This window comes from Jaculus jaculus, chromosome 12 (assembly GCF_020740685.1).
Source record: "Jaculus jaculus isolate mJacJac1 chromosome 12, mJacJac1.mat.Y.cur, whole genome shotgun sequence".
NCBI lineage: Eukaryota > Metazoa > Chordata > Mammalia > Rodentia > Dipodidae > Jaculus > Jaculus jaculus.
Genome location: NC_059113.1, coordinates 32,819,282 through 32,847,263, shown reverse-complemented (window position 1 = coordinate 32,847,263; position 27,982 = coordinate 32,819,282). Strand labels below are relative to the sequence as shown.

General features: G+C 51.3%; 1 protein-coding gene across 2 annotated transcripts; it reads right to left on the bottom strand.

The window, feature by feature from the left end:
- Positions 1-13: 13 nt before the first annotated feature.
- Positions 14-27,234, bottom strand: LOC101597709 (GRB2 related adaptor protein). 2 transcript variants are annotated; one of them, XM_004663094.2, is made up of 5 exons: positions 27,110-27,234; positions 16,118-16,215; positions 12,147-12,269; positions 2,741-2,909; positions 14-1,326 (listed from the first exon to the last, which is right to left on the bottom strand). In XM_004663094.2, the coding sequence occupies exons 1-5, from the start codon at positions 27,185-27,187 to the stop codon at positions 1,141-1,143; spliced, it is 654 nt and encodes a 217-aa protein (XP_004663151.1). In that variant the 5' UTR covers positions 27,188-27,234; the 3' UTR covers positions 14-1,140. The 2 variants fall into 2 exon arrangements, with proteins under 2 accessions (XP_004663151.1, XP_044987215.1); XM_045131280.1 differs by lacking the exon at positions 12,147-12,269.
- Positions 27,235-27,982: the final 748 nt, after the last annotated feature.

Genomic DNA, 27,982 nt, shown 5'->3' with positions numbered 1-27,982 from the left:
GGGTTTTGTTTTGTTTTACATATTTTTTTTTTATTTACTTATCTGAGACACAGAGAGCAAGAGACAGAGAGTGAGTATGGGCGCGCCAGGGCTTCCTGCCACTGCAAACGAACTCCTCCAGGTTCATGCGCCACTTCTGCATCTGGCATTATAGTGGGTAGGAGGCATTGCACCCGGACCTCGGGCTTTGCAAGCAAGCACCCTTAACCAGTGAGCCAGCTCTCCAGCCCCTAGTTATATTTGGATATATGGGCCCAGGTTACGAGCAGAGGGTATGACACGCTTAGGGTCTTGAGTTAGCCCTGGACTCAAGGAGAACCTCACATGCTTACAACCTGGGCCCCCCCAAGGGACTTCAGACAACAACAGAGAAGCCTCCTGTGCCTCGGTCTCCCCCAAAGCCTGGCATGCTAGGCCTTACCAGATCTGCCTCAGTTTCCCAATCCCAAAGGTGTCTGGGCTCTGGGTGGGGGCTGCTCAGCTTCCTTTGCTGGTAGCGCACCCCCTCTGGACAGCACTTTCATGCAAGCTGGCCCCTAAGTAGGCTGCCTGACCCCTCTTGTACTGCAGGCCTCCAGAGCTCCTTTATTATAACCCAGGAGGGGACCCACTGCATAGCATCTTCCCTGGTGGGGTCCCTTCAACTAAGCTCGCCTCTAACCCTACTCCAGTTGCGGGGCAGAGGACAGATACCCTGGGGTGCAGTCCCAAATTGTGTGTGTGTGTGGCGGGGGGAATCTAAGAAGCTAGCATACACCTGTATGAAAGTCTAGGTGCCTCAGGGGCGACCCACTTCCCCAGCAGTCTACAGAGCTTACAGGGCCTTTGGAAAGAGGGGTAGTAGGTAGGCCCAGCCCAAAGGGACCAAGTTCTTGGAGCTGGTGGGCACTAGCAGTTAGCAGTTCTCAACCCTGATGAAGATGGGCCCTGGCAGAGGCCGATAAGGCCTCTAGAGGCCGCCTAGTGATGCCACGCTGTCAGGAGCCAATGGGAAGCGCCAGCTCCCTGGGCTGCGTGGTCAGGAACATCGCAGTGGTTGCTGGGTGGTCCTGTTCGCGGTGGAGCCACCAGCCGGGTGTACTGCGGCTTCCCAGCGACCGGGTTAGGGTCTGAGCCCGCCCCGCCCCGCCCGGCCGGCGGTCACAGGTGCACCGGCTGCACGTAGCTCCGCGGGAAGAAGCCCAGCCGCCCACCGGCCCGGCCCCGCCACCAGTGCGGGTCGGCACGCTCCACCACCTCCACGATGTCGCCGCGGCGGAGGCTGAGCTGAGAGGAGTCCTGCGCCGAGAAGTCGAACTGGGCCTGGGCGAAGCTGGCCCTGGGGGGCTGTCGGGGAGGGGAGGATGGAATGGTCAGTGGCCTTCCCAGAGGTTGTCCCCAAGAGCGCCACAGGAGAAGTGAGAGGAGCTGTAGGACATCCCAAACGTGACCGCGGGCCGGCGTCTCTGCCACCCCACCCGCAAGTGTGCAAGGAACCCCAGTCCTGGGCCGCAGGGTGGGACCTGTTTAGATCTCTGGGCAAAAGGCCAAAAGGCTCTAAGAGTATGTGTCTTGCCCCTGCTGCCTCCTTTCAGACCTGGGTTCCAGTCCCCTGTATGTCCGCAGTGTGGCCTTGGCTTGTCCCTGTGCCTTGCGGTCCTCAGCTGAGAAGGAGCAACTGTGCTCACCTTGGCACCGACTGTGCCCTGGCGCCCGCCCTCCACCCGTTAGGATCTGACCTCAGACTGCAGAACTTCCTCTGGGATATGATAGGATCTGCAGGAAGGAGGAGGCGTCTGTCCCAGGGGTCTATCCCTTTGTAGTCATCCTGCCCCGTGCGTGCAGGCTCCAGGCAGAACTCACCCATGAGGAGTGGCAGGAAGGGACCCTGGAGGCCTGGTCCCTGAAACTGGGAGCTCCAGGCTGACCTTAGTCTACCAGGTTAGCCAAAGGAAGCCACAGGGGACAAGAGAGGCAGTGTCCTCTCCTGCCACAGTAAACCCCACCGCTCACCCTTCTGAGCACAGGAGAAACAGAAGCCAGCCAAGGGCCGCACAGCAGAAGGCCGAGGTGGGCTTTGCACGGTTGCTCAGCCCCTCCTCAGGCCTTAGCTGGAGCTGCACCCTCCGAAGAGCCCAAGTTCAAATGAGTCGCGATCTGACCCAGGCCTTGCCTATACACCCCCTTTCCAAGGAAAACAGCATGCCAGGCTAATAACCCTGCTTGGCTACTATGGCCAAACCGGTGTGAGCCAGGGCCCTTTCATCAAGTGACTGGCTTGCTGGCAAATTGCTATTATTGTGAGGACAAGGGGGCGGATGGACCCTGCGCCTCGGGCCCAGCCGGGCCTCCTTGCCCCTATGGGCTCAGGCCGCTCTACTGTCCTGTCCAAGATCAGCTCCTCCCCGGGGAGCAGAAGCCAGGACTGGGCCTTCTGTGGTGTGACGAGTCAGCTCTCTCTCAGTTTCCTTATCTGCACTCCAGGAATGGTGAGGCCTGCAGATTAGCTATCTGGGTAGGACTCAGCAAGTGTTCAGGTAGCCCTTAGCAAGCATTTCCTGAGCATGTCCTGCACGCCTCACACTACCACAGAAGCGGAGAGCAAGCCAGCTGGGTTAGCCTGGTGGTTTCCATGATGCCCCTTCCTCTGCCCCCCCCCCCCCCCCCCCGCCTCATCCTTGCCTTGTCTCCTGTCGCCCGGACTGCTAGGGAAGGAGGGGAAGCCAGACCTGCAGGATGTCTCCCTCAGAAGGTCTCATACCATAAGCAGAGGCTGCTCATCACGCAGGAAGATCTGTCGCCGCTTGGCAATGGTGGTGGTCCGGTAGAAGTCTACGAGCTCATTGAGGGAGTTGAACTTTTCTTCCCATAGGAAGTACTTCCCCGATGCCTCTCGCAGAACCTTGAAGTGCTGTACTTGGTCCCCGTAGCTGGGGGAGAAGTAGGTGCCTGAGAAGCGGCTCCCATCCCTCCCCCGCACTGCTCCGAGGGAGGCAAAGCCAGTGGGGGTTACCCTGGCAGTGGGATGTGGGGTTCAGAGTATGAGCTCTGGACCAGGGCACTTGTTTTTGTTTGTTTTGGTCTTCAAGGTAGGGTCTCGCTGTAACCCGGGCTGACCTGGAATTCACTATGTAGTCTCAGGCTGGCCTTGAACTCACAGCCATCCTCCTACCTCAGCCTCCCGAGTGCTGGGATTAAAAGCATGTGCCACCACGCCCTGCCACTTTCTTGCTGTGTAACCTTAGGCAAGTCACTTAACGTCTCTGTGAACCTCCATGCCCTTATAGTGATAACACTTTACTTAGGGTAAGTGAGCAGAAAATGCTGACTGTGTCTTATTGACGGTGTTAATGGCCACCCACCTCTGCATCTCTTTCATGCCTCTTTAGCCTCCCCGCAGTTTTGACTTTCTCTCTCCGTCCTCTTCCCAGGCCCATAGTCCCCTGGGGAGTGAGTTTTAGAACCATCCTGACACAGACAGAAGCCTATTGCTATGAGAGGTGCTCAGTTTTAGACACTCCATGTCCTTCCTTCCCCCTCGAGAACCTTCTAGAGTTCCCACTGCCATCGTAATAAACTCCTAATATCTCCCATTCAACAGTCCCAACCCCCATGTCTTTCCTGTGTTCTCTGAGGCAGCCAAAGGCCCCTTACTTTCTTACTCTTTGTTCAGCCTTACAGCCACCAGACAAGTCCCTCCAAGGCTGGTTGCGGAGGGTCTGCTGAGCCTGCCCATCCACAAAATGACGGTCACACAGGGCTAGGCCCAAGTGGTGCTGGAATGGGTGGGCACAGTGGGCAATGCAACTTTGGGACCCTCTTCCCTGCCACAGGATGGCTGGCTGGGCTCACAGTCCAGAAGGAGAGCAAGGCAGGCCCTGTGCACACAAGGGAAACTGAGGCCCGCATGCAACCACAGTCTGCTAAGAGCCTGAAGGAACAAAGGCAGAGTGGGTCCACTTCTCACAAGTGCTTTGAGGGGAAAAAAAAAATCTGATTGTGGCCACAGAGTGACAGTGGCAGTCACCACCAGGACATTAATTATGTCCCAGATCATATTCTTGCCCCTCCCTGGGCTGTGAACCCTGGAAACCTGTCCCCATTCCATCCGCCCTTGCCAGCTCATCTCGGTGCCCCGGCCTGAGAAACACAGTGTAGTTGTGCCCCTCACAGACCTAGGCCCCAGGGGGAGCTGGCCACCAAATTGCTGCTTTGTCCCTGTTCTCCCACAGCCCAAGCTCCTTCAGACCCACCATCCTCCCTAACAGCAGGGTGGAGCCCACCAGCCCAGCTGCCCAGACCTGTTACTCCCCCCCCCCCCCAAACCTGTGGGAGAAGCTCCTCCCCCTGGCAGACCTAGGGCTGAAGGGCCACAGCTCTAAATGGTTAAGATTTCTGATACAGTCCTAAGTAACCAGGCCACCTGCCCAGCCCTAATACAAGCTCTGCGAGGGCCCTGGCTTCATACCTGTAATTCCAGCACTTGGGAGGCTGAGACAGGAGTACTGCCTCAAGTTGTTTGTTTGTGTTTTTTTCTTTTTTTTTCTTTCTTTTTTTTTTTTTTTCCTGAGGTACGGTCTCACTCTAGTTCAGGCTGACCTGGAATTAACTCTGTAGTCTCAGGGTGGCCTTGAACTCACTGTGATCCTCCTACCTCTGCCTCCTGAGTGCTGGGATTAAAGGCGTGTGTCACCACACCCGGCCTTCCTCAAGTTTGAAGCCAGCTTGCGCTACATTAGTGAGTTCCAGACCCGCCTGGGCTGTGTGATAGTGAGATCCTGTCTCAACAGCAATCAATCAATAAACCAAGCTGGGCATGGTGGTACACACGCTTAATCCCATCACTCGGGAGGCAGAGGTAGGAGGATCAACATGAGTCCGAGGCCACCCTGAGACTCCATAGTGAATTCCAGGTCAGCCTGAGCTAGAGTGAGACCCTACTTCAGAAAACCAAAAAAAAAAAAAAAAAAGACTAAAAATAAATAAATATCAACAAAAATAAATAGTTACTAGAAAATTTTCAGTGCCAGGGAAAGGATACCTTCCAGTGAGTTGTTGGCCAGGGAGGTCTCTGATACCCCCAAAACATTACAGACCATTGCCAAGGCCCTTGGTTTCCCACCAGGAATAGATGGTAAGACCCTATTGCTGAAGACTCCACATACTTGGGCTGCAAGGCCACTGAGAAATCCTGCTGGAGCTGAGCTGAAAACCTCCATGTTGACCAGCTGACAGAAAGCTGGAAAAAGCCATGCTGCATGCAGCTTAATGGGGGAGAGAGAAATTACCAGTGAAGATACTCAACAGTGGACACTGCAAGCCTTAAATTTGGCCAGCCAGGCCAAATGAGCCAACGGGTGCAATAGTGGCACGTCTGTTATGGGAGAAACAAACCACTCTCTAATTGGACTAGAGGTCCACTCTGTGGGAGGGAATACACCCTGATACTGAAAACCTACAAGGGATAGTTTTGAGTCCCAGGGGTGTAACATCTGCTGCTGTCTGGCTAAATGTATGTACTGTGCTCACCAAACTTCCCAGTAAACACTTCTCTTAATATTCATACCCATATATTAATGTGACTCTCACTTTTGGTTAGAGAACCTTCTCTTTCTGATGGCAGTGACCTTGGGATGACTCAGAAAGCATCATGGTGCTGGAAAGAAGTGACAGGAGTGTTCAGCAGAGGGGTACTCTCTGGCCCCATGGGAGGGTCAGGAAACAGAGAACAGAGGAGGAACTGGGAGAGGAGGGATCAGGAGTTCTAGAACTTTCCAACCTGGAAACTGGGAAATATGTCAGGCGTTGTGGCACACACCTTTAATCCCAGCACTCGGGGGAGAGGAGGGCTAAGGTAGGAGGATCACTGTGACTTCGAGGCCACCCTGAGACCACACAGTGAATTCCAGGTCAGCCTGGACTAGAGCGACACCCTACCTTTAAAAACACCACACACACACACACACACACACACACACCTGGGAAATATGGCAGCAGGGAAAATCTGGGACAAATGTTCACTGCTGGGTAAGCCACAGGTCTTTCCTGCCATCTGACCCACACTTTCTGTTTGTCAGCTAAGGAGGCTCAACAGGGCCAGGCTGTCTGGGTGTCTGTCTGGTTGGTCTCTGCCTCTCACAGCCAGAAGCCCGCCCAGGCAGTCTCTGCTCGCCAGGAATCCTGCCCTGTTGCCCTGTGCCTCGGCTCTGCCACACTTGGCCCTGGACCTCCTTCAAGGCCCGTGTGAAGACAGCCTTGCCCGAGCTCTGGAGGAGTAAGTGGGCAGCAGGGTGGGTTCCAGGGCTTTGGATCATCTGTGTGCCCTGGCATGCTGTGGGTCTGCATGCGTCTCCTCGTCTGGGAAGTTGACCTCTGTTTCTGTGACCCCCCCCCAACACACACGCATACACTGTCACAGGGACCAACCAGACTGTCGGAAAACCGGAAGAAGTCAGGCCAGTCTTGCCCAGCGGGTTTTTCTGGCCTAGTGGTGGCAGTAGCTGGGAGGAGAACTGAGACCTGGTGGGTAGTCAGAGCTCCACACACCCCTGTCCCCACCTGGGCATGGTCTAAGTGCTCCCTGCCCACCAGGCATGGCACCCTTGGCCTCTATCCATCAGGGAACATGGGCAGTTAGAGAGCTTACACAGAGGCACACAGGAACTAAAAAATAGCTCACCTTGGGAGGGCTGAGAACAGCCCTCAGGGAACATGATTGCAGGGCGACCCGGTCTATGGGACAAGGAAGACCTATGCTCCACACTTCTGACAAGTTCTTACATCTCTCTATGCATTTTTTTTTTTAACCTACACACTGAACTTCTGGGCACCTAGTTCATTTCTCCTCTCCTCTTTCCCCTCTCTCCTTCATTCTTTCTCCACTCCTCTCTGCCTTTGCAGTAAGTTTCTGCCCAGCCCTCCCCTGCCCCCAAGCCCCTTCATTTTCCCTAGCTGCCATGATTTACCCATCACCCCGACATACCGACATCCAGGGGCCAAAAGGTGTGTTATCGCATTCTGTGGTGCCTGACCCACGCATGGGGCCCGGCTCACAGCACTTGCTGAGGAAGGGCACCCGTGGTCAGAAAGGAAACGGGATATTCCACTTGGAGACAAACTGTTATCATGTGTGATAGAGTCCCCGGTGACCAGGACAGGCGTGTGGGACAAGTCAGGCAGCGGAGTCCCCAGCCCAGAACCTGGAAGGGACCCTTGTGAACAGCAGTCTCTGACAGGCCACACCCAGTGGGCTCAGAGCTCCCAGGGACCATGCCAGTGAGGATGGAGGAGGCTCACACCCTAGGCTGCCTCAGTGGTGACAGGTGATAGTCTGGGACCACTGCCTCCAGACCACAGATGACTTAACTGTCAAGAGAGACCCAGAGCCGGGCGTGGTGGCGCACGCCTTTAATCCCAGCACTCGGGAGGCAGAGGTAGGAGGAATGCCATGAGTTCAAGGCCACCCTGAGACTCCATAGTGAATTCCAGGTCAGCCTGAGCTAGAGTGAGACCTACCTTGAAAAAAAAAAAAAAAAAGAGAGAGAGACCCAGAGCCTGCCTCAGGTCACACAGGAGGCCTAGGCAAAGTCGGGGTGAGACTGGGCACCGTCTTCCTGGGAGCCCTGGGCTCAGGTGAAGGGGTAGGTAGCCTCTGGCTAAGGGCCCGCCCTTCCTGGTCCACCATCTGGGCCCTTGTGGGTGAGCGGTAATTACTAACGGCATTTCCAGAATCGGGCTTCTGTGTCATCACACTAATCTCTTCACACCGATATCCACTTTACAGATGGGGAAACAGGCTTTAGAGGATAACTTGTCAGGGATTACACAGCTAGCAGGCATCAGAGCTGAAACTTGCTGCCATCCTGCCCTCCAAACCACACGTCCCCGGATGAGCCCGCTGGCCCGGCCCGAGCAAGTGAGGGTGGAGCTCGATCGCCACCTGGTGGCACCGTGCACAACTACAGCCAGGAGCCTGGGCAACTCCAGCTTCAACAGGGAGCCTCTGGCCAGGGTGCATTGAGAAGGGGGGTAGGGGTGTGTGTGTGTGGGGGGGGGGGGGCGACGTGAGAGTTCCACTCTCACATCCCTTCCTGGCCTGAATCCCTCTTATTCAAGAATCGCTCCTGAGCACGGCCATCTGCCCCTCCCCCAGCGTCGTATTCGTTGCCATTAAAATGGGACCCTGGCTGTCCCATTTCTGAATCTTAGCACTGCTGTCCCCTGTGCCTGGCATATCCTTTCCTCCGTGTACCAAGCTCCCACTCCTGCTTTAGGACCCAGATCAGCTCTCCCCTCTTACTTCTCACCTTGAGTGTGTCCCGTGTCCTTGGATTCCCCTTATCCGCTGCTCTTCACAGTCTCCTGGCGGGCTGTATACTCCCTGCACACTCCCTGGGGTCAACACCCCTCCCCCTGTCCAGAATTTGCTGAGGCCTGGGCCTAGGGAGAGGTCAGGCAGTGAAATGGTGGGAAGGACAGCATCCTTTCTCCTCCTCCTCCTTCTTTTTCTTTTTTTCGAGGTAGGGTGTCTCTCTCTAACTCAAGCTGACCTGGAATTCACTATGTGGTCTCAGGGGTGGCCTCAAACTCACAATGATCCTCCTACCTCTGCCTCTGGATTAAAGGTGTGCACTACCACGCCTGACTGCTCAGGGTCCATTTGTCCCTGCTTGGCCAGTTGACCTTGGGTTTTGGGGTGACTTTCAGGAGTCACTTGAGGCCAGGCCAGCCCCTTCGGGCAGGCGCCATTCCCAAGAGACCTGGGAAAACAGCCACTTCCTGCCTGCGAGGAAGCAGCAGAGCTGGGGGTGGGTAGTGAGCCTGGCTGGGAGGGGAGAGGCAGAGATCTGAGGGGACTTCACAGTGTCCGTCCCGTCCCCCCCCCCCCCCCCCCCCCCCCCCCCCCCCCCCCCCCCCCCCCCCCGGCAGTGGCTAGAGCCAAGGAACCTCGGAGCTCCCCTCTGCTAAGTCTGACAGTGGCCTGCTGACCAGATGGGTGACAGAGGCTCCGAGGCAGTAGGGGAATCTTCGCTGATGAGTAACCCTGAGTGCTACACAGCTGGGAATGACAAAGACAGGAGTAGGGCTCTGCTCCAGCAGTGTTGGGACCGCATAGGCCACACACAGGGCTGAGCTGAAGGCAGAGCCCAGGCCGGAGGAACACGCTGCGCACACAGTGTTTTTGTTCCGGCCCCAGCGTTGGGCAGCACGGTGGTCCCCAGTCTGTAGACCCTTGGGAAAGCCACTGACTGGGGGGGGGGGGGGTCAGGCCATACCTTCTTCCCGACCCTTTGGTGCTGGAGCGGCACCCTAAGCAAGTGATCACTGAGATTGGGAAAGCACCCTAGGGTCACCACCTCCTGCTGCCCCCCCCAAAAAAAAACACCTCTCCCTTCTCACAGCAGCCAGCGGGACCTGCTAGAAATGGAATCTCGGACTGCAGAGATGGCTTAGTAGTTAAGGCGCTTGCCTGCAAAGCCAAAGGACCCAGATTCAATCCTCCAGGACCCGCGTAAGCCAGTTGCGCAAGGTGGCACATGCATCCGGAGTTCGTTTGGAGTGGCTAGAGGCCCTGGCACGCCCATTCTCTCTCTGAGATAAATAGATATGTGAAAAAGAAGAAATGGAATCTTATCACACCTCCCCTGCTCAGCACCCTCCACAATTCTGCATTGCTTTGAGAACCCAAGGCACCTGTCAGGCCCTCTGTGGCTGATACAACCTACACAGCCTGTGTATCCTGACTTGGGGTCTTTGCACTTCTGTCCCTCTGCCTGGAAGTCTCTTCAGTCCTGTTCCTGGCACCTGGGCAGTTTCTTCCTCCCAGCTCAGCTCCTCCCACAGGCCTTTCCCTGACCACTCTCATCCTGCAGCTATCTTTTTGTTCTCTGTCCCCACTGGGCAGTGGCTCTGTCCCCTTCAGCTGCCAGCATCTTGCCAGGGTCAGCAGTCAGTGGCTGACCTCATCACTCCAGCCCTATTCTGGCCACACCGTGCTGGCTGGCAGCTGAAAGGGACAGAGCCAGTGGCATCACAAGCCTCCACTTGCCACTGTCTCGGTGCTGGGCACTATTCTATACAGGGTATGATTCCTGGTCCTCTGTGTAAATGCAGCCTTCTGCTTTGAGCATATTAACTCATTCATTCTTGTAGCAATAACCTATTTTGCACATGAGAGAACAGGCTCAGAAAGGCTGACTAGCCCAATGTCACACACAAAGTGGCAGCATCAGAATTAGAATCACCTGGGGATGGGAAGATAGCTCAGCAGTAAAAAGCACTTGCTGGGGGCTGGAGACATGGCTTAACGGTTAAGGCGCTTGCCTGCGAAGCCTAAGGACCCAGGTTTGATTCCCCAGGACCCATGTAAGCCAGCTGCACAAGGTGGCACATGTGTCTGAAGTTCATTTGCAATGGCTGGATGCCCTTGGCACACCCATATATTCTCTCTATCTCTCTCTGTCTCAAAATGGGTAAACAAAAAAATTAGAAAAAAAAAAAAGTACTTGGTGGCACATGCCTTTAATCCCAGCATTCAGGAGGCAGAGATGGGAGGATTGCTGTGAGTTTGAAGCCACTCTGAAAATACAGAGTGAATTTCAGGTCAGTCTGGGCTAGAGTGAGACTCTACTTCGGGGGCGGGGGAAAAAAAACATTTGTTTACAAAAGCTGCCGGTTAAGATGCTTGCCTGTGAAGCCTAGGGACCCATGTTTGATTCTCCAGATCCCACATAAGCCAGATACACAAAGGTAAGGTAAACACAAGATCACATATGCCCACTAGATGGTGCAAGTATCTGGAGTTCAATTTCAACGGCTGAGGGCCTGGCGCACCAATTCTCACCCTCGCTCTTTTTTTTTTTTTTTTTTTGAGGTAGGGTCTCACTGTAGCCCAGGCTGACCTGGAATTCACTATGTAGTTCTCAGGCTGGCCTTAAACTAACAGCGATCCTTCTACCTCTGCCTCCCAAGTGCTAGGATTAAAGGTGTGTGCCACCACTCCCGGCTTCTCTTTCTTAAAAAAAAAAAAAAAAAAAAAAAATTAATAAAAAAAAGAAGAAAAACCTGCTGGCCTGGGTCCAATACCTCAACAACCACCTAAAGGCAAGAGATCCTGGTGCAAGTGCACATGAATACACGTATGCATGCGTGCGCGCGCACACACACACACACACACACACACACACACACACACACACATAAATATTAAAATAAACATTAGGGACTGGGGAGATGGCTCAGCAGCTAAAGGACTGTGCTTGCAAACCCTGCCAGTTTGGGTTCAATTCCCCAGCACACATGTAACACCCGATACAAGCACATGCACACACAAACACACAAATAAATAAAAATTTAAAAAAAAATAGTTAAGGGTTGGAGATGTGGCTCAGCCTTTAGGTGCGCTTTCTGTACAAGCCCTCACTGGGCTTGACTATGCATGCTTGCAGAGAGCAGAGACTTGAGAATCGGTGGAGCCTTGCATGCTCTAGAAACAGTCAAAGAGACTCTGGCCAAAAACAAGACCAGGCAAAAGCAGAGGTGAAAGAGTGACAGGATGAAACACTTGAATTCCACTCTGCCTACCACAGGTGAGTGACCCCCACCATAGGCAAGAATATGGGGCACTGCAAGGGCATATGCACATACCACACATATATAAGCAAAAATTTTAAAAATTAAGATTTAGGGCTAGAGCCTGGCATGGTGGCACATGCCTTTAATCCCAGCATTCGGGAGGCAGAGGTAGGAGGATTGCCTTAAGTTCGAGGCCACCCTGAGACTCCATAGTGAATTCCAGGTCAACCTGGGCTACAGTGAGACCCTACATCAAAAAACCAAAAAAAAAAAAAAAAAGATTTAGGGCTAGAGATGGCTCAGTGGTTAAGGCGCTTGCCTGCAAAGCCTAACCACCAGGGTTTGATTCCCCAGTAGCCACTTAAAGCCAGATAGATGCACAAAGTGGCTTATGCCTCTGGAGTTCGTTTGTAGCAGCTAGAGGCCCTAGTGCACCCATTCTCTTTGTCTCCCTTCTCTCTATCTCTCACTGCTTGCAAATAAATGAGTAGTTTTAAAAGGAATTAAGAGCAAAAAAAAAGATAAGAATTAGAACATACTCCTGACCATTGACCAGTGGCCTACCCCCTCCTGGATGGACCCAAGCAGCTCACTTCACAGAGATGGAGAACTCCCCTGGAGAGCTCTCGCTCTCTCGGACCAGGAAGGCTCCCAGATGGTTTCTTTGCATTAGAATCTCTTCAGCCAGCTGCCGAGAAATCCTGCCCGAGTACCACCTGTAGAGAGGAGCAATGTCTGAACGGTGTCCATCCGTTGGATGGCCTGCAGCAAGCTGGCTTCAATCCCTGGCAGAAGAAAGATTCTAAAAGGTCAAAGTGGGGCTGGAGAAAGATGGCTCAGTGGTTAAAGGTTTGTTTTTTTTTTTTTTTTTTTGCAGAGCCTTCTGGCACAGGTTTTATTCCCCAGTACCCACATAAAGCCAGATGCACAAAGTGGCGTATGTATCTGGAGTTCATTTGTAGCATCAGGAGGCCCTCCAAGGTCCATGCTTTCTGTCAAATAAAACCGGGTGTATTTGCTTTTTTTTTTTTTTTTTTTTTTTAGGTAGGGTCTCATTCTAGCTCAGGCTGACCTGGAATTCACTATGGAGTCTCAGGGTGGCCTCAAACTCACAACGATCCTCCTACATCTGCCTCCTGAGGGCTGGGATTAAAGGCGTGCGCCACCACGCCCGGATTGTGTTGTTCACTTTTAATCCCAGCACTTGGAGCGCTGAAATGGGAGGAGCGCTGTGATTTTGAGGCCAGCCTGGGCTACAGAATTAGATTCAGGTCAGCCTGGACTAGAGTGAGACAGTGCCTCAATTAAAAAAAAAAAAAAGAGCTGGGCGTGGTGGAGCACGCCTTTAATCTCAGTATTTGTGAGGCAGAGGTAGGAGAATTGCCATGAGTTCAAGGCCACCCTGAGACTACATAGTGAGTTCCAGGTCAGTCTGAGCCAGAGTGAGGCCCTACCTGGGGAGATGGATCAGTGGTTAAAGGCACTTGCTTGCAGGGCCTGATGGCTGGGTTCGATTCCCCAGTGCTCATACAGAGCCAGTTGCACAAAGTGGCATATCTGTCTGGAGTTTGCAGCGGCATGAGGCCCTGGCACGCCCAGTCTCTCTCTCTCCTCTCTCTGCTTACAAATAAATAAAATATTTTTAGCCAGGTGTAGTAGTGCATGTCTTTAATCCCAGCACTTGAGAGGCCAAGGTAAGAGGATTCTGTATTCTGTGAAACCCTTCCTTGAAAACAAAATAAAAGAAAGACAAGAAAGAACCTTGAGCTTTGAGGGTTTTGTTTTTGTTTTTTGAGGTAGGGTCTTGCTCTAGCCCAGGCTGACCTGGAATTCACTATGTAGTCTCAGTGTACTTTTGGGGTTGCTTCGAAGTCACAGTGATCCTTCTGGAGACATGGCTTAGCAATTAAGGCGTTTGCCTGCAAAGCCAAAGGACTTTGGTTCAATTCTCCAGCACCCACGTAAGCCAGATGCACAAGGTGGCACATGCGTCTGGAGTTCGTTTGTGGTGGCTGGAGGCCCTGGAGTGCCCGTTCTCTCTCCCTCTCTCTCTCTTTAGTAAATAAATGATCTTGTTTTGTTTCGTTTTGTTTTCTGGCCTTGGAAATCTGGGCAATGCACATGCTAGGCAAGTGCTCTACCACTATGTTGCAATGGCGAGCCTCCCTCCATTAGGTCTGACTGTACCACCACTGGTAAACTTCTCTAACCTCCAGACCTACAAGTCCAGGCCCCTCCTCAAGGAGAGAGGAGTTCTCCCTCTGTGTTATAGGGCCTGCTCTAGGGGTACAGGGTAGGTAGCCTCTGGGATCAGGGGCATGGATCACCTTGCGGTTTAGGGAAAGAGTGGGCGTGGTATAGTCAGAGTCCTAAGGCCACAGACCCACTTCTGGGCCTTCACACTGACTCAGGAGCAGAGCTGATGGGCAGGACAGAGGCTGAGGGGACCGAGCAGGACCAGCTCCTGGGCACGACCCCAGGCAAGCTGGTCCAGGCCTGACCTTGTCCCTGCTTGGGCCACGCAAAGTTAGCCAGAGCTCCCGTGAGGTCACCCGAGGCTGTCGCTCCATGGCTCCTGTGAGGGTTTGAATAGATGGCCCCCAATATATTCAGTTTTTTATTTGTTTGTACTTTGCAACTGCAGCCACCTGGCTGGAGGAGGTGTCCCTGGGTGGATCTTAAGGTGTGGTGGTGTGTTTGAGATTTCAATAAATTCCAATGTAAATATATGCAAAGTGCCTAGTTCCACCTGGAGTTCCTGAAGTGTGCTCTGTGGCTTTTGCTTGTGGCTCCTTTCTCTTTCTCTCTCTCTCTCTCTTTCTCTCTCTCTCTCCTTGGATCTGTGAAAACAGGGCCAGCTTCTTCTGCCATTCTGGAACTTCCCTTGGATCTGTAAGCTTCAATAAATATCCCTTCCTCCATAACTGTGCCTGGTCTGGAAGTTCATCTCAGCGAACCTGAAGCTGTCTGCTACAGCTCCTAAGAGCCTTGCTTGTCCTTCTTCTCTGGACTTCCCTTGGCCTAAGCGGCCTAGCCCAGCATCACAGTCCTCCTCATGGTCCCTTCTACTTGGGGCTTCAGTTCAGGACTGCTCAGCAACTCAGGCCTTGCAGCCCTCCTCACCAGAGGCCCTTTCTGACCCCATCCCGGCGACTGCCACCCTGGCCCTGGGGCTGGAGGAACCCTTGGCTCACTGGTGCCTCAGACCCTGCGCGGCTTACATTCCAGGTTGCAGGATCCTCATGTCCCTCCCCCCTCCCCATTCTGTCCCTTTCTTCCCCCGAGCCCCACCAGGGAGTCTGGAGACCCGCAGCCTGGCTGCAGACCGGGTGGGACAAGTCCATGCTCAGTACAGGAAGCTGGAGGTGGCCGAACTTCAGCAACAAGGAAAGCAAGATAAGAGAGGAAACACTCCCGGGGCCCCACCCTGGCCCTGCACCTGCCCGCCCCCCCCCCCAGCCCCTGCCACAGCCTGCCTGCTCCCCACCCGCGACCCTGCCCCACGCACTCCCACTCCCGTGGCTCCCCAGCGGCTGGGGCTCTGCAGACCCCTTCTCCTTGCTGAGGGCTCTCCTCATTGCTCTCTTCCCTTGGCTCATGGTGACCACCTTCCACTTTCCATTTTCCCCTGAAAATGCCGAAGGCTGTTGTCTTTTTCTCCAGACCTAGCTCTTTTTCTGTCTCTCCAGGCATGACTCATCGCTAAGCCCTTCTGGGAGGCCTTCCCTGATCAGGCACCTTGATGCTGACTGCCTTTCGACACAGTGCTTTCCCTGCCCTGTGTCTCCCAAGGCGGCTGTTGGCTCTCTTCTGGTTCCCCACACTGCACTGTCTCCCCCCACCCCCAGCTGGTGGATGACTGAACACTAAACAGTACCCCAGCAGCCATTGAAGGTACACCTGGTTGGTTTTCGTGCATTTCTAACTTATTTTATTTATTTATGTTGGTATTTCAAGGTAGGGTCTCCCTTTAGCCCAAGCTGACCTGGAATTCACTATGTAGTCTCAGGGTGGCCTTGAACTCACGGCGATCCTCCTACCTCTGCCTCCTGAGTGCTGACATTAAAGGCGTGTGCCACCACACCTAGGTTATTTATTTATTGAGGGGGGCGGGGTAGAGACAGAGACAGCTAGAGAGAGAATGGGCATACCAGGTCCTCCAGCCACTGCAAATGCATTCCAGATGCGTGTGCTACTTTGTGCATCTGGCTTACGTGGGTATAGGGAATCAAAGCCAGGTCATTAGGCTCCACAGGCAAATGCCTTAACTGCTGTGCCATCTCTCCAGCTCCATTTTTCAGGCATTTCTTGGCTGCCTAGCCATTCTGAGAGCAGCAGGGCTCAATACCACCTGCTAAGGTGCTGATGGGTGGCTTGGGGACAAGTCACTTTCATGCGGACCAGATTTGATTCCCAGCTCACGCTGGCCCCAGACAACTCAGCCACCGTCCATCTTTCTGGACATGCTGTGTCCACGGCTCCTCCAGGGCAGCTTGGCTCCGCCAGGCAGGGCCAAGTGGCAGACATACAACCTCAGGGCTGAGAGATGGCAGCGGCTACTTACGGGTGGGGCTTTACGCGAATGTAGTTTTTGGGAACAAAACCCTCGGCTCCTCGGAGCTCAGCCTTGTACCAGTTCTGGTCATCTTCCATATTCAAGATCTATGGGCAAGAGAGATAGAGCCACTCAGTCACTGAGAAGGGACAGTTGTCACCTGCTGAGGTTCCCTTGTCTGCAGCAGCTCCCAAGCCCATTCACAGAGGTAGGTAGGTAGGGACCCCAGTAGGGACCCCATTCCACTGGCCAAGCATTCCCCTATCCCCTAGCTGGACAGCAGCCTCTCTCTACTGAAGGGTCTGCCTTTCCTGGGACCCAGGTGAGGTTTGGGGTTAGGGCTGACCCAGCTATCCGGGATGCTCAGAAATGCTACAGGCCTACAAGGTGGCCCTCAGGTGGAATGGCTGTCGGGGAGGGATTCACTAGGTATGCCTCCAACAGACAGAGGGACAGGGATAGAGGGTCAAGAGGAATGGTGGGCAGGGACAGCATGCCCCATTCCCTGGGCACACTCGTGCCACCCTAACCTCAAGCAGCCAGTCAAAGGTTGACATTGACAAGTGCAGCTTCACAGATGGGCCTAGGGCAAGGATGTTCTAGGGCTTTGGCTCTGCCAGCCTCTGGAGCCCTGGCCGCATTAGCTCAGGCTCCCACGCCACATCTGCTTAGACCCCAGAGCCAAGGCTGATGGCCCACTCTAGCCAAGTGCTGGCTTCCTCCCAGGACACATTTGTTCCTAGAAACTTGCTCACAGACCTGGGGCTCTGGTAAGCATCACAATTAGCAGGCAGGAAATGGCCCAGAGGAGCTTGGGCTTGCTCCTCAGCCCAGGTCTGAGCTGTTCTGGGTGGCACCAGAGCCACATGGAGCCCTTCCCTTCTCCCCAGGCCTGAACAAGGCCAACAGCCCAGGACAGACTGCAGCAGATGGACCAGGCTGCCCAGAATGGTTACAGTTCAAAGAAGATTCCCCGCTGGGAATCGTCTACTTCCGCTGTCCCTAAAGGCCTTGGCCTCCATCAATTCTGTTAAGTGGACATGTTTGTGGTTGACAACAACTTTGCAGTGTCTCATGCGACAGCCACATGGCCAGGGGACCTTGTATGTGCACTCCACCCCTGCTGTATGCTGCCTTGCTTCCTGTCACCTCTCCTCGGAGACCAGGCATGTTCCTGTGCTTACACAAGGCCCAGACCCTTGGAGCCACGGGGGATTCCCACAGAGAGACCACCACTATTGGGGAGATAGATATCTGCTGCAGAGCTCAAAGGCTGCTTGCCCATGGGCCTCTACCCTCTCCCAGCACTTGGGAAACAGAGGGAGGAGGGTCGCCATGAGTTCAAGGCCACCCTGAGACTACATAGTGAATTCCAGGTCAGCCTGGGCCAGAGTGAGACCCTACCTGGAAAAAAAAAACCCAAAACCAACCAAACAAAAAGAGTTAACTGCTGAGGAGCTGAACTTATCTCTGTCAGAGGCTGAAGGAATCCCAAAGTGAGAACTGCCTGGGGGCACCCAGACGGACGATAATAGGGGAGGACAGTGTAGACTAAAATAGAGTAAAATAGAGTAAAAGAGAGCTCATGGTGGTTGATTCATATGTATGGGGTTGTTTTTGAGGGATTAAAGGCGTGTGCCACCATGCCTGGCTTCATATGTATGTTTTGAATAAATTGTTTTGTGAAAGGCCCAAGAATTCAGAAGCTCAGAAATACTATCACGCTCCAAAGGGAGCTTAAGCGGGCCACCTGCATACCTCAAACTCCAGGTTTTACTCTCTGTCAGAAGCAAGTAAAGAATCCCTCTTCTCATTGTATCAGAGGCCGCTCCTAATATAAAACTAGGTAAAAGGGCATGAGATAGCCCTCAGGGATGGGAAATAAATAATAAAGTAAACCACTTATTTAGTTTCTGTAAATAGCCTGCACCATGAGCCTTAATAGCCCACACTGTAAGCCTTAGTAGCCTACACTGTAAGCCTTAGTAACTCGCACCATAGGCTGTAGCAGCCTGCCTCAGACCACCAAGGTCATAGGAGGCTGATACCATACCCTGTTACCCCCACCTAAGGAATTGCACAAGTGCTGACCTCCAAGGTCATAGGAGACTGATACCACACTCTGCTACTCCCACCCAAGGACCTGCGCAAACGCTGACCACCAAGGTCATAGTCATAAGAGAGTGATTGGTCCATGAGGGGCTTGAGCAAAGTAAACTAATTGGCTTAGAAACTGTGGGGTGGCACAAACTGACTGGCTAACACCCTGCAGGGGCTCCTGATATTAAATAATGATTGGTCTAATACACAGGCTTTGTTAGAAACCCTATAAAAACTACCCCATTCCTGCATTCGGGGCTCTGCAGTCCTCTACCCCTGTGCGGTGTACGACTGTGGGCCCCAGCGCGCTTGGAATAAAATCCTCTTGCAGTTTGCATCAAGACCGCTTCTCGTGAGTGAGTGATTTGGGGTGTCGCCTTATTCAGGCAGAGCGTGGGGACCCCCTGGGGGGGTTTTTTCCCACATTTGAACCATACAGACTGCACAAGCTAACTGTCATGTCCTGCTGCTTGGAAACCCCTCCCCTTGGCTGTGAGCACTATAAAATGAAAGTAAAATCTCAGTTTAACACCAAGGTTACTTTGGGAGCAATCCCAACTTCCGTCCCCTGGAAATGAACCCCTCGACTTTGACTCATACTGGCGTTGGAGTGATCTTTTCAGAGAAGTTCCACACCACCATCAGCTTCCCTTATGGAGTGGTGAGTCCCTCCTCTCAAACACCTTCCATTCTTCTGGAACCTTCCACACAGTGCAAACACTGGACGGCGGTTGCCACACTGTAATGTGCAGGGAGAGGTGACAGGGAAAAGATCTGTGTAAGTGTGGTACAGAAGTTTTGTTTTTTTTTTTTTCCCCCAAAGATTTTCACTTTGTGGTTGTCTGGATTCCCTGGATGCAAAGCCCCCAGATGTCAAGGACACGGACCCTGCCTCCTTGCAGGGCATCCTGGGAAAGCGGAAGGTGTGGCAATGCCGAGTCCACAGTAGCTGGCCTGACAGGGCAGCTCTTCTGCTCATTTTCCTGTGTGCAGCCAGAGTCCTTGAACTAGCATGTGAGGCTGCTGTGCATCTACTTCCTGCTTTTCACCACTCAATGGTATTCATCATGAGCCTTTTTAGTCAAGGTAGGGTTTCACTCTAGCCCAGGCTGACCTAGAAGTCACTCTGGAGTCTCAGGCTGGTCTCAAACTCACAGCGATCCTCCTCCTTAAGCTTCCCAAGTGCTGGGATTGAAAGGCATGTGCCACCATACCAAGCTAATGAGCCTTTTTTTTAAAAAAGATTTTATTTTTATTTATTTATTGGAGACAGAGACAGGGAAAGAGAGAGAGTGAGAATGGGCACACCAGGGCCTCTAGCCACTGCAAACAAACTCCAGATGCATGTGCCACTATGTACATCTGGCTTATTTGGGACCTGGAGAATCGAACCTGGGTCTTTAGGTTTCACAGGCATGCACCTTAACCACTAAGAAACCTCTTCAGCCCCTGTAACTTTTTTTTTTTTTTTTTAATGGGAGAGAGAGAGAGAATTGGAGCATCAGTACCTGCAATTGAACTCCAGACGTGTGCACTTGTGCGCTTATGTCACCTGGAGAATCGAACATGGGTCCTTAGGCTTCACAGGCAAGTTCCTTAACTGCTAAGCCATCTCTCCAGCCCATGAACATACATACATACATATATATATATATATATATATATATATATATATATATATATATATATATATATGTTTTTTTTTTTTCAAGGTAGGGTCTTGCTCTAGCCCAGGTGGTCCTGGAATTCACTATGGACTATGTAATCTCAGGAGGGCCTCAAACTCACAATGATCCTTCTACCTCTGCCTCCCTAGTGCTGGGACTAAAGGTGTGCACCACCATGCCTGGCTCCATGTCACTAAACACCCTCTAACAATAGCATTTTAGGGGCTATCTACTATTACTGTTTTGCAACAGCTTTATGTGGGTACTAGAGGACTGAACTTGGGCAGGCAGGCTTTGTAAGCAAGTGCCTTTAACTTCTGAGCCATCTCCCTAGCATCCACTATTTTGTTCATTTTTAGTTATTTGAGAATGACAGACAGAGAGAGAAAGGGAGAGAGAGAGAGAGAGAGAGAGAGAGAGAGAGAGAATGGGCGCACCAAGGCCTCTAGCCACTGCAAACAAACACCAGACGTGTGCACCTCCTTGTGCATCTGGCTAATGTGGATCCCAGGGAATCGAGCCTTGAACCGGGGTCCTTAGGCTTCACAGGCAAGCGCTTAACTGCTAAGCCACCTCTCCAGCCCTATTTTTTTTTTTTTTTTTTTTTTTTGAGGTAGGGTTTCACTCTAGTTCAGGCTTATTCCACTGAGGTAAAAGAAATGGAATCTGGTGTTGTGGCGCATGCCTTTAATCCCAGCACTTACGAGGCAGAGGTAGAGGATTGCCATGAGTTCGAGGCCACCCTGAGACTACATAGTGAATTGCAGGTCACCCTGGGCTAGAGTGAGACCCTACCTCAAAACATTAAAAAAAAAAAAAGAAAGAAAGAAAGAAGGAAGGAAGGAAGGAAAGGAGGAAGGAACATGCTGGGATTTAGTGGGGAGTGAGCCCCTGGGACAGGTAAGCCTAAGATGAGCCAAGGTTTCTGATTCTGCCATGGCCAGGCCAGGGACATTTGAGGACACCTGGATAGAGACAGGGGAGGATACTCAATCTCTCTTGTCTGAAGACTCAGCCAAAGGGGTTGCTTTTTTGGCAGTATAGAGAACCTAGTACTTGCCTCTCTCTCTCTCTCTCTCTCTCTCTCTCTCATTCCTTCCCTCTCTTCCTCCCTCCCTCCCTCTCTCTCTCCCTCTCCCTCTCTCTCTCTCTCCCTCCCCCCTTAGGATCACCATGGGAATTTTGCCTTCACTTTCCTCAGTCTTCCTGCTATAATCGATCTATGGTCAAGAGTTGGAGTAAGTTTGATCATGATAACTTAATGAAAAAAAGGCCTGGGGCTGGAGAGATTGCTTAGTGGTTAAGGCACATACCTGTGAAGCCTAAGGACCCAATTTCGATTCTCCAGGTCCCATGTTAGCCAGATGTACATGGTGGCACATGCATCTGGAGTTCGTTTGCAGTGGCTAGAGGTCCTGGTGTGCCCATTCTCTCTCTCTCTGTCTCTAATAAATAAATAAATGTAAACAAAATCTTTAAAAAAAAAGAGGCCTGGAAGACTGAAGAGATGGCTTAGCAGTTAAGGCGCTTGCCTACAAAGCCAAAGGACCCAGGTTCAATTCTCCAGGACCCACATAAGCCATATACACAAACAGGCACACACATCTGGAGTTTATTTGCAGTGACTGGAGGCCCTAGCACACTCATTCTCTCTCTCTCTCAATTAAAATAAATAAACAAACACATAGATAAATAAGAGGCCTGGGCTAGAGTGAGACCCTACCTCAAAAAAAAACAGAAACAAAAACAAGCCAGGAAGTTAAGGCACTTGCCTGCAAAGCCTAAAGACCCAGGTTCAATTCCCCAGTACCCACGTGAGCCAGATGCCCAAGGTGCCGCATGCAGCTGGAGTTCATTTGCAATGGCTAGAGGCCCTGGCATCTTGAATCTTGCTGCAGGAACTGGGTCACTGGAGGTGGGCCTTGAGGTGATACCACCCGGCCCAACATGCTGTTAGCTCTCTGCTTCCTGACTGTGGTGAGATGTGGCTAGCCCTGCCCCGGCTCCAGCCGGCCGAGCCTTCCTCACCATGAGGGACTCTACCTTCTGAACTGTAAGCCAAAACAAAACCTTTCCTTCCCTAAGCTGCCTGTGGTCAGGTATTTACCCACATAGCAAGAAAATAAGTGAAGGCTGGGGAGATGGCTCAGCAGTTAAAGCTACATGATGGCCCAGCTTTGAGTCCTCAGTAACCACATAAAGCCAAACACTCAAAGTGGCACATGCATCTGGAGTTCATTTGTAGTGGTTAGAGGCCCAGGTGTGCCCATTCCCTCCCTCCCTCCCTCTCTTTCTTTCTCTCTCTGCTTGCAAATAAAATAAAATGAAAAAATAAAAATAAAAAAGAAAGCTACTTTCAAAAGAGACCATAAGGGCTGGACAGATGGCTCAGTGGTTAAGGCCTGACGAACCTGGCTCAGTTCCAAAACACCCATGTAAAGCCAGATGCACAAAGTGGTGCATGCAACTGGAGTCTATTTACAGTGGCTGGAGGCCCTGGTGTGACCATTATCTCTCTCTGTCTCTATCTGCTTGCAAATAAATAAATAAATTTTAAAGACAGAGGAATCGAGAGAGACAACAATTCAGGCCTTACAGACCTTCCTGTTAAATTCTGAGCATGGACTCCTGACATGCCAGGTAAGACAATCACAGTGACCCAAGACAGAACACGAAGATAGACTTTAAACCCATCAGATGTGACAGCCTGACTACGTGATTTAGTTTTTGTCACTGTTTTTATTTTGACTCTGTTGGTGCTTGGTGGTTCCAACCTCAAACTATCTGTTCGGTCTTTAGATTTTTTTCTAAAATTGTTCTTTTAGGGCTGGAGAGATGGCTTAGCAGTTAAGGCACTTGCCTACAAAGCCAAAGGACCCAGATTCAACTCCTCAGGACCCACATAAGCCAGATGCACAAGGGGGAGCATGCGTCTGGAGGCTGTTTGCAGTGGCTGGAGGCCCTGATGTGTCTATTCTCTATCTGTCTCTTTCCTCTCTATTTCAAATAAGTAAATAAAAATATTTTTTAAAAACTTAAAAATTAAAAAATAAAATTGTTCTTTTTATAATTTGACTCATTCTCAATATATAATCATCAAGGTTTTATTTATTTATTTGAGAGAGAGAATGGGTGAGCCAGCCACTGCAAATGAACTCCAGATACATGAACCACCTGGTGCCTCTGGCTTACATGGGCCCTGGGGAATCAATCCTGGGTCTTTTGGCTTTGCAGGAAAGCCATCCTTCCAGCCCATTTTTTTTTTTTTTGTTCGTTATTTATTTATTTATTTATTTGACAGAGGAAGAGGGAGATAGAGAGAGAGATAAAGAGAGAAAGAGAGAGAGAGAATGGGTACGCCAGGGCCTCCAGCCATTGCAAATGAACTCCAGATGCATGCACCCCCTTGTGCATCTGGCTAATGTGGGTCCTGGGGAATTGAACCTGGGTCCTTTGGCTTTGCAGGTAAACATTTTACCCACTAAGCCATCCCTCCAGGCCTGTTTGTTTATTTTTTTATTGACAGCTTCCATAATTGTAAACAATATCCCATAGTAATTCCCTCCCTTCCCCCAATTTCCCTCTTGAAACTCCACTCTCCATCATATCCCCTCCCCCCTCTCAATCAGTCTCTCTTTTATTTTGATGTCATCATCTTTTCCTCCATCTTTTCTGTGAGTTTGAGACCAGGCTGGAACTAGAGAGTGAGTTCCAGGTCAGCTTGGGCTAGTGAGACCTTACCAAGAACAAAACAAAACAAAACAAAACAAAACAAAACAAAACAAAACAAAACAAAACAAAACAAAATAAAACAAACATTTGTTTGCAAATTTTGCAAAAAAAAAAAAAAAATACTAGGGCCTCTTGCTGCTGTGAACAAACACCAGATGCTTGCACCACTTTTGATGTCTGGTTTATTTGGGTGGCTTGAAAACTGAACCTAGGCCAGCAGGATTTGCAAGCAAGCACATGTAACCACTGAGCCATTGCTCACCCCCTGCTTTTCTCTTTCTTTTCTTTTTTCAAGGGAGGGTTTTATTCTAGCCCAGGCTGACCTGGAATTCACTCTGTAGTCTCAGGGTGGCCTTAAACTCTTGGCGATCCTCCTACCTCTGCCTCCTAAGTGCTAGGATTAAAGGCATGTGCCACTATGCCCAGCTGCTTTCCTCTTTCTTAATAAGCTTTCTCTGTTTCTATTACCTTACTATCTGTCTCTGGTACAACTCCTCATCCTGGGACACAAAATCCTGGACACTTTGCTGGGCGTGGTGGCATGAGGTCAAGGCTACCCTGAGACTACATAGTGAATTCCAGGTCAGCCTGGGCTAGAGCAAGACCCTACCTCGAAAGAACAAAAACAAAACAAAAAAATAAAAAACAAAAACAAAATCCTGGAAACTTCAACAGGCAGTAGGTGCCCTACAACTTGATCCCTTCACAAATTTCATGCAGCTTGCTGGCAGCCTATGCCACAGGCCTCTTGGTCTCTGTCCACGTGGGCACCCGTTGGGGAACTGGCTGGGCTCACTCCTCCCTTGGCAGACCCTTAGTAGCAGTGGGCCCCACTAACCCAGCGGTGGAGGTGACACAGGAGTCTAGAAGGAGGGATGTCACAACCATTTTAGCAACTACCTTGTTGACCCCGCTGACCTGCCCCATCCACTCTGAGCTAGACCCTCCTCCCCCGCCAGAACCCCAACCTGGGTCAGAGACCCTGCCTACCTCATTGCTACTTCCCAAACCCGCTACACCAAGCTGCTCTCCAGTGAGATTGGGGGTTCCCACAGAGATTCTCCAACACCATGTACCCAGTCCTTAGTGCTCTGTCCACTACTCCCACTCCTGACAAGGCTGCACGTGGCCACATGTGCAAGGGATCCAGAGCCAGACGCTTGGGTGGACACAGGTGTGTCACCCTGGCACGAAGAAGGGCACGTCACAAGGGCACAGAACTCTCAAGGTTCAGTTTGCCAGGGCAATGTCCTCAGGCCCCAGAGTCAAAGAGACAGGAGCTGATTCCACCCCTACGCCACTTGCAGTGAGCCACACTCTCCAGCCTCAGTTTAATGGAACCTCCTGCCCCCCAACAGCCTAAGGCGATTTCTCACTAGCTGAGTGTCCACCAAGGAGCTGTCCCTGTGCGTGGCAGCCTGAGGCTAAGGGCGGCGGAGGCCCCCGAAGCACAGAGCAGACGCAGCGTGGGTTAGTGGCACTCCAGGGCCCACCCCTTCGCTTAGCCACTTCCTGAATGTTGACTCAGACCCTGTGGCTCTGCTGTCATCTACAAACTTAAAAAATAGGGCTGGAGAGATGGCTTAGCGGTTAAGCCCTCACCTACGAAGCCTAAGGACCCCGGTTCGAGGCTCGGTTCCCCAGGTCCCACGTTAGCCAGATGCACAAGGGGGCACACGCGTCTGGAGTTCATTTGCAGAGGCTGGAAGCCCTGGCGCGCCCATTCTCTCTCTCTCCCTCTGTCTTTCTCTATGTGTCTGTCGCTCTCAAATAAGTAAATAAAAAATGAACAAAAAAATTTAAAATATATATATATATATATATATAAGTTTTTATTTTATTTTTATTTATTTATTTGAGAGTGACAGAGAGAGAAAGAGGCAGAGAGTGAATGGGCGCTCCAGGGTCTCCAGCCCCTGCAAACTCCAGATGCATGCGCCGCCCTGTGCGTCTGGCTTACGTGGGGAATTGAGCCTCCAACCGGGGTCCTCAGGCTTTGCAGGCAAGCGCTTAACCGCTAAGCCATCTCTCCAGCCCTTTTATTTTAATTTATTTATTAGAGAGAGATGTATGCACCACCATGTGCATCTGGCTTCTGTGGGTCCTGGAGAATTGAACGTGGATCCTCTGGTTTTGCAGGCAAGCACCTTAACCTCTAAGCCATCTCTCTAGCCCCCAACTTTTTAAAAATTTATTTATTGAGGAGAGAGAATGAGAGAGAAAGAGAAAAAAAGAAAGAGGCAGATAGAGAGAGAGAGATAGAATGGGCACATCAGGGCCTCCAGTCACTGCAAAAGAACTCCAGACGCATGGGTCACCTTGTGCATCTGACTTTAAGCCAGTACTGGGGAATCGAGCCTGGGTCCTTAAGCTTCTCAGGCAAGCACCTTAACCAGTAAGCCATCTCTCCAGCCCCAAAATGTAAACTTTTGAGCAAGAGCATTTCGAGAGAGTTGTCTGACAACTTGGAAAGTTGTTATGTCCATCTGAAAGGGCCCAGGTGGGCAGAACGGAATTGTGGTGCAATGCTGCGCTCACTTTCACCCATTCCACTGGTCTGACACTGAAATCCCAGAGATTTTAGCCACATTAAGTTCATGTGTGTACTTACTGCCTAAGACTTTCTCGCACATGAGCACATTTTTTTTTCTCTCATACTCCCCATCCCATTCCTTCTCTCTCCTCTCTCTCTCTCTCTCTCTCTCTCTCTGGCTCGCTCTCCCCCAATCTCTTGCTCTCACTCTCATTCTCTTACTGTCTCAAAATTTTGTCTTTTGCTGGGTGTGGTGCATGTCTTTAATCCCAGCACTCAGGAGGCAGAGGTAGGAGGATCATTGTGGGTAGGATGACCTTTGTGGGTTCAAGCACCCGAAGATTACATAGTGAATTCCAGGAGAGCCTGAGCTAGAGCGAGACCCTACCTTGGGGGAAAAAAAAAGTTTTTTCCTTTTTCTAAAAAATTTTTTTTGTTTTATGTTTGTTTATTTATTTGAAAGCAACAGAGAAAGAGGCAGAGAGAGAGAGAGGGAGAGAGAATGGGCGCACCAGGACCTCCAGCCACTGCAAACGAACTCCAGACACATGTGCCCCTTGTGCATCTGGCCAACATGGGTCCTGGGGAATGGAGCCTCAAACCAGGGTCCTTAGGCTTCACAGGCAAGCACTTAACCACTAAGCCATCTCTCCAGCCCTGTTTTTTCCTTTTGTCTTTTCAGGTTTTTTTTTCCTAGAAAACTGAAGGTTTCAACCAACTTCTGCCAATCACTGTGGCAATGTCTTCTCAAATTTTCACAATGTCCCCTGAAGAAGGGACTACTAATGATCTCCCCATTTCCTAGATGGGGAAACTGAGGCCGAGAGAGAGGAAGTACTAGTCCAGAACTCCACAACTGAGACCTGCAGAAGCCGGCTGGGCCTGTCCTCCCTGGGCTGTCCTGGGCCTTGCTCCTTGAGCCCCTTCACCCCTGTGGGGTCCCCTCAGCCCAGCTTTGGCCCACTGTACCTTGAGCGTGTCCCCTTTGTTGAAAGCCAGCTCATCACTCTCTGTGGCCTGGAAGCTGTACAGGGCCACAGACTCCATCCTGCTATCCCCTTGCTCTGCAGCGCGGCAACTTCCTGCTTCCTCTGCAGTCTGAGACCAGCTTCCTTTGTTTTGAGTGTGTTTGTTCTTTTGATGCTGAGCCGGAAACCGACCTTGATGGGGGAGAAACAGGAAACTGAGACTTGTCACCGCTGTCATCTCTGCAGCCCTAGAAATGGGTCCCTATGCCCATATTACAGATGCTGAAACTGAGGCCAGATGTTACAGAGCCTTTGGGCACCTTGAGTATTGTGTCTTGTAGCCTCTGCATTTTTTTCCCTTTTTTTGAGGTATAGTCTCTTTGTAGCCTAGGCTGACCTGGAACTCACTCTGTAGTCCCAAGCTGGCCTCGAACTCACAGTGACCCAACTACCTCTGCCTCTCCACTGCTGGGATTAAAGGTGTGCATCACTATGTCGGCCTCTTTCTTAATGAACTATCTATATTCATGCTACGCTATATGTTTCTGGTACAATTCCTTGTCCCGGGACACAAGAGATTGGAAATTCCAGTAGGCAGTGGATACCCTCCAAATTCCATATCTTCTCTGATTTCAGGTTGAGGCAGGAGAATCAGAAACTCAAGGTCACCCTCAAGTATATAGTAAGCAAGCTATCTTCCTTCTTTCCATCCTTCCTTCCTCTCTTCGTTTCTTCTTTCTTTCTTTTTAAATATATATATATATATATATATATATATATATATAATTTATTTATTAGAGACAGAGGGATGGATGGGGAGAGAGAGACAGGGAGAGAATGGGCACACCAGAGCCTCTAGCCACTGCAAACAAAC

What these genes read in the sequence shown, in the direction of transcription:
- LOC101597709 (XM_004663094.2), bottom strand. Translation starts at nt 27,187, where the DNA reads ATGGAGTCTGTGGCCCTGTACAGCTTCCAGGCCACAGAGAGTGATGAG. An exon ending in ACAAAGGGGACACGCTCAAG is followed by an intron (nt 16,216 to 27,109) that starts GTACAGTGGGCC and finishes TCTTGCCCATAG; the next exon opens with ATCTTGAATATGGAAGATGA. An exon ending in ATTCGCGTAAAGCCCCACCC is followed by an intron (nt 12,270 to 16,117) that starts GTAAGTAGCCGC and finishes TCCTCTCTACAG; the next exon opens with GTGGTACTCGGGCAGGATTT.